Below are 3,400 nucleotides of genomic sequence, written 5' to 3'. Positions count from 1 at the left end.
GAGAGCTGCTTAGCACTTGCCCTCCTGGTGAGTGCGTGCACCCACCGACACGCTAGCTGCTCTCCGCGCAAATAGGCTGCCCTGTAGAATCATTTCAACTCCCGCTCAAGGTCTTTCCTAAGAAACCATGAATAGTCCTAGCTGCCGATACAGCTACTTCCCATAAATTCTCAGTGTGAAGTATTTTTGCCTTCTGCGTGTTGAGGGTTCCCCGGTGGCCAGTCGCTCTGCTGCAACAGTAAATAAGTCCTAAAAATTATCCTCAAGTTGGCTGCTGCACCAGCCATGGAAAAATCTGCATTCTATATCCACACTTGACGGACTGTGACCTCCACTTTTGGTGAGCCGTCGTATTTTTCTGCTGAAAATGTATTTCCGCTTCACATTCCCAGTGTGCAGTCGACTGTTTGTTGCTAGTCTTTGGTGTACCTGCAGTGTGGGAATTTGCCCACCCTCAGCATTCATTACTTAAAGGGGGCTGTGGAGCTGCTGGAGTTACTGCTTAGTTCCACATTCGCTCGATCCCTCATTCGTCTACACGACCGCAGAGTAGACTTCTCCGCGAGATCTGCAGTGGTTCTCGTAATTGGAAATTGCGTCGTTGGGCTTCCAGCCTCAACAGTCACCACCTCTGCCACAGGGTGCCAGCTCACAGTACTCTTGCGAGTTTTGGGGGCTTTACGAAGCTCTTCGTTTGCTCTGTGCAGCTTATCGCCTGCCCTGCTCACACCACTCTTGAGGGGGATAGCAGCTTTACCAGCAGGCTTTTCCTCCTCTTGCTCCTTCAACTGGTCGCCTTCTAAATTCACAGCACCCTTGCTGGTGGAAGGGGTTCCAAAAGACATTTCCTCTTCTTTTTGCAGCTCGTCGGCTTCCGTTTCTTGCTGAATGCTCGTTGAGTGGCTTTCCTGTTCTGACGACCTGTCCATGTCTTGCTGAATGTTCGTTGAGTGGCCTTCCTGTTCTGACCATGGTTCACTTGAGCTGGAACTACGCTGGAGAGTTTCCGTAGCGCTTTCTTCTAAAGGCGAGAGTTGGGCTTCTTCCCCACGGTGGCCGCAAAGTTCATGTCGTGCTTCCTCCGCTTCGCGGCTCTGATCCCGCCGACCAGTTACTTCGTCACAGAGCTTGGCTTTCTCCTTCTCCTCGACTTCTTTTTCTTGGCGCTCGACCAATCTCCTCAACTTGTGCCAAGCCCTCCGTGAGACCACTGCAGGCCGTTGGTCTCGCGGAGGCCCTCGTAGAGCCGCTCCGCCTTCAGGTCTCTCAGGCTTGTTCATCGGGGTCGATGGAGGTGTTGGGGGCACTGATGGGCTCCCTTCATCGTCAGACTCCAATGGACTTCCCTCGGTTTCTTCTGCAGGGGTATCGACGAAGTCGACGTTATTTTCAAACGGATAACAGAATGCGGCCAAGTCAGATCCAAAGGATTCTGCAAACTTTTCCGACTCAGTGACAGCCTTCTCAAGGGCCGAATACTCTCTGGTGCAGCGTTCTGCTGGCCTGCCGGGCGTCACTTTCATGGCGGTCGAGTGCAAGCCCTGTGCACTCACAAGGTAAGGGTTTTGTGGTTTGGTGACCGCAAATGAGAGTCTCAGCAAAAAATCGCGCCAGCTCTCTCTCACAAAGATTTCCTTTGTAAACTAATCATAATGACAAAAAAGAAGCAAATGTGCAGCGAATGTGCAGCTGTCCAGTTGAATGACAATGTGGGTTGCCGTGCTTGGCTACTAGCCAGACGGTCGATCTACAAAGTAAAGTTAATCGAGTAAAGCCACCCCTCACCCCCAATGCCTTCCTTGTTGACTCGTGTGTATTATATAATTGCCTTATACTAATCAGTGCGAAAGAAAAAAGGTCCTGTTGAGGTTGTGAAGGGCATTGCTTGTGGTAACCGGTGACCTTAGGGCCTGCTCGTGTTGGGCAGGCAGCCAACGCGTTGCCGCTGCTAGCCTTAACTGTGCCTGACACCATTTGAAGACCTCATCCTCCTTTCATCTCAAAGCGTTTGTGGAATTTCCAGGGTGTTTCTACTAAGTTTCCGGTCAGGCACAACCCCCGCAGGAGATGTTACTGGTAGTAGCATCCTTGGAGCGAGAAGGTTCTCGTGATTCGGCGTCACCGGCCTTCTAGTACCAGTTACAACCACAAAATAACTGCCGAAAGGAGAAGTATCTGCATGGCGTCCATCGTTTATTTATTTATTTAGAAAAGGCATGTTTACCGCACACAATGGACTAACGGCGACTCTTGCGGCTCTCATTTCATCTTCCCGACAACTGATCTACAGTGTTGTGATCGGTATACACGTAGATGGCTCGCAGCGTGCTGATCGAGCAGCTGCATGGCATCTATCGTATATTTTGAAAATACCGGTGTACCCTGTACAGTGATCAAATGCCCACTGTTGCGGCTCTGCAGCATTTCAGCTGCCCAAGAATGAATGACCTAGAGTTGTGCTGCCCTAAGACTAACCTAGAATGGTGCGATCTGCATACCATACAGGAACGTGGCTCACAGTGTGCTGATCGAGCAGAGAGCTTGCTGATCTTCGCGTTCACCAGTAAATGCTGCTTCAAGGAGGCGGAAGCGTTAGTTGAGTGTCGATTGTTCGCCAGCTCGCTCGACACTCTCTAATGGTTAGGGTATCCTCGCATCTAAAGGTGCTACCGAGAAGTGACAGTTATCTTTCTCGAGAAGCCTGGTTTTCTGTCCCTTTTTGCCTGCAATGAATCACCGAGACTCCTCGGGCGCACAACCTTCATCTCAAGGCCTTCCGCAAACAAACAATCTGAGCATTCTGTTGCATGCATGAGCCTTTAATAATCGTCAGGTTCCTCGTTAGTCTCCAAGCAAAAACTGGCGAAAATCTCGAAACTAGTGCAATGGCTCCCCACAAAGTCGTGCCTGCACCGTGTCTAGTGCCAGCTTCCTGAACTGGAACTGTCAAGTGATACACCTTGACGGTTCCCGATCAGGAAGCAGTTGGTATTCCCTTTGTGCATCACTGACACGAACTCCAGCACTAAAACACACCTGGTCAGGACTCAAACCTCTAAGGCTAATCTCTCAAAGCACTGCATGCCATGAGTGCCAGGTGACGGACGGCTGCACCGTACAAATATATTTACCTCCCACAACGCTTCAAAAGAGTGATCCGTTCCTGCACTACTTTTGCCAGAGTGAAAAAGACTGTCAATCATTGAACCTAGCATCGGCAGCAATAAATAAAGCATCAGCAACGAGGCTGATCAGCCACAAACTTGTACCTTGTGAATTTACGAGACCCCACATACAAACAGCTTCCGCCTTTAGCAATCTGGCAAGAGGCAAGGGTGCTTTCACTCATTCAACTTAATAAAACGCAGGCAGCCAATGCAGCACATTGTCCGCTCTCCGA

The 3,400-nt window shown here is 50.2% G+C and overlaps 1 protein-coding gene across 1 annotated transcript; it reads right to left on the bottom strand.

Moving 5' to 3' along the window:
- Positions 1–464: 464 nt before the first annotated feature.
- EAH_00067880 (hypothetical protein, conserved) lies at positions 465–1,523 on the bottom strand (the record flags this gene model as incomplete). The annotated part of the gene is made up of 1 exon (XM_013392405.1): positions 465–1,523. One exon carries the CDS (start codon positions 1,521–1,523, stop codon positions 465–467), a length of 1,059 nt encoding a protein of 352 aa, XP_013247859.1.
- Between the last annotated feature and the right edge of the window lie 1,877 nt (positions 1,524–3,400).

Source organism: Eimeria acervulina, genomic scaffold (assembly GCF_000499425.1).
Source record: "Eimeria acervulina Houghton genomic scaffold, Eah_scaff2948, whole genome shotgun sequence".
NCBI lineage: Eukaryota > Apicomplexa > Conoidasida > Eucoccidiorida > Eimeriidae > Eimeria > Eimeria acervulina.
Note: the sequence above shows the minus strand (reverse complement) of the source record. Positions and strands in the feature narration are given on the sequence as shown.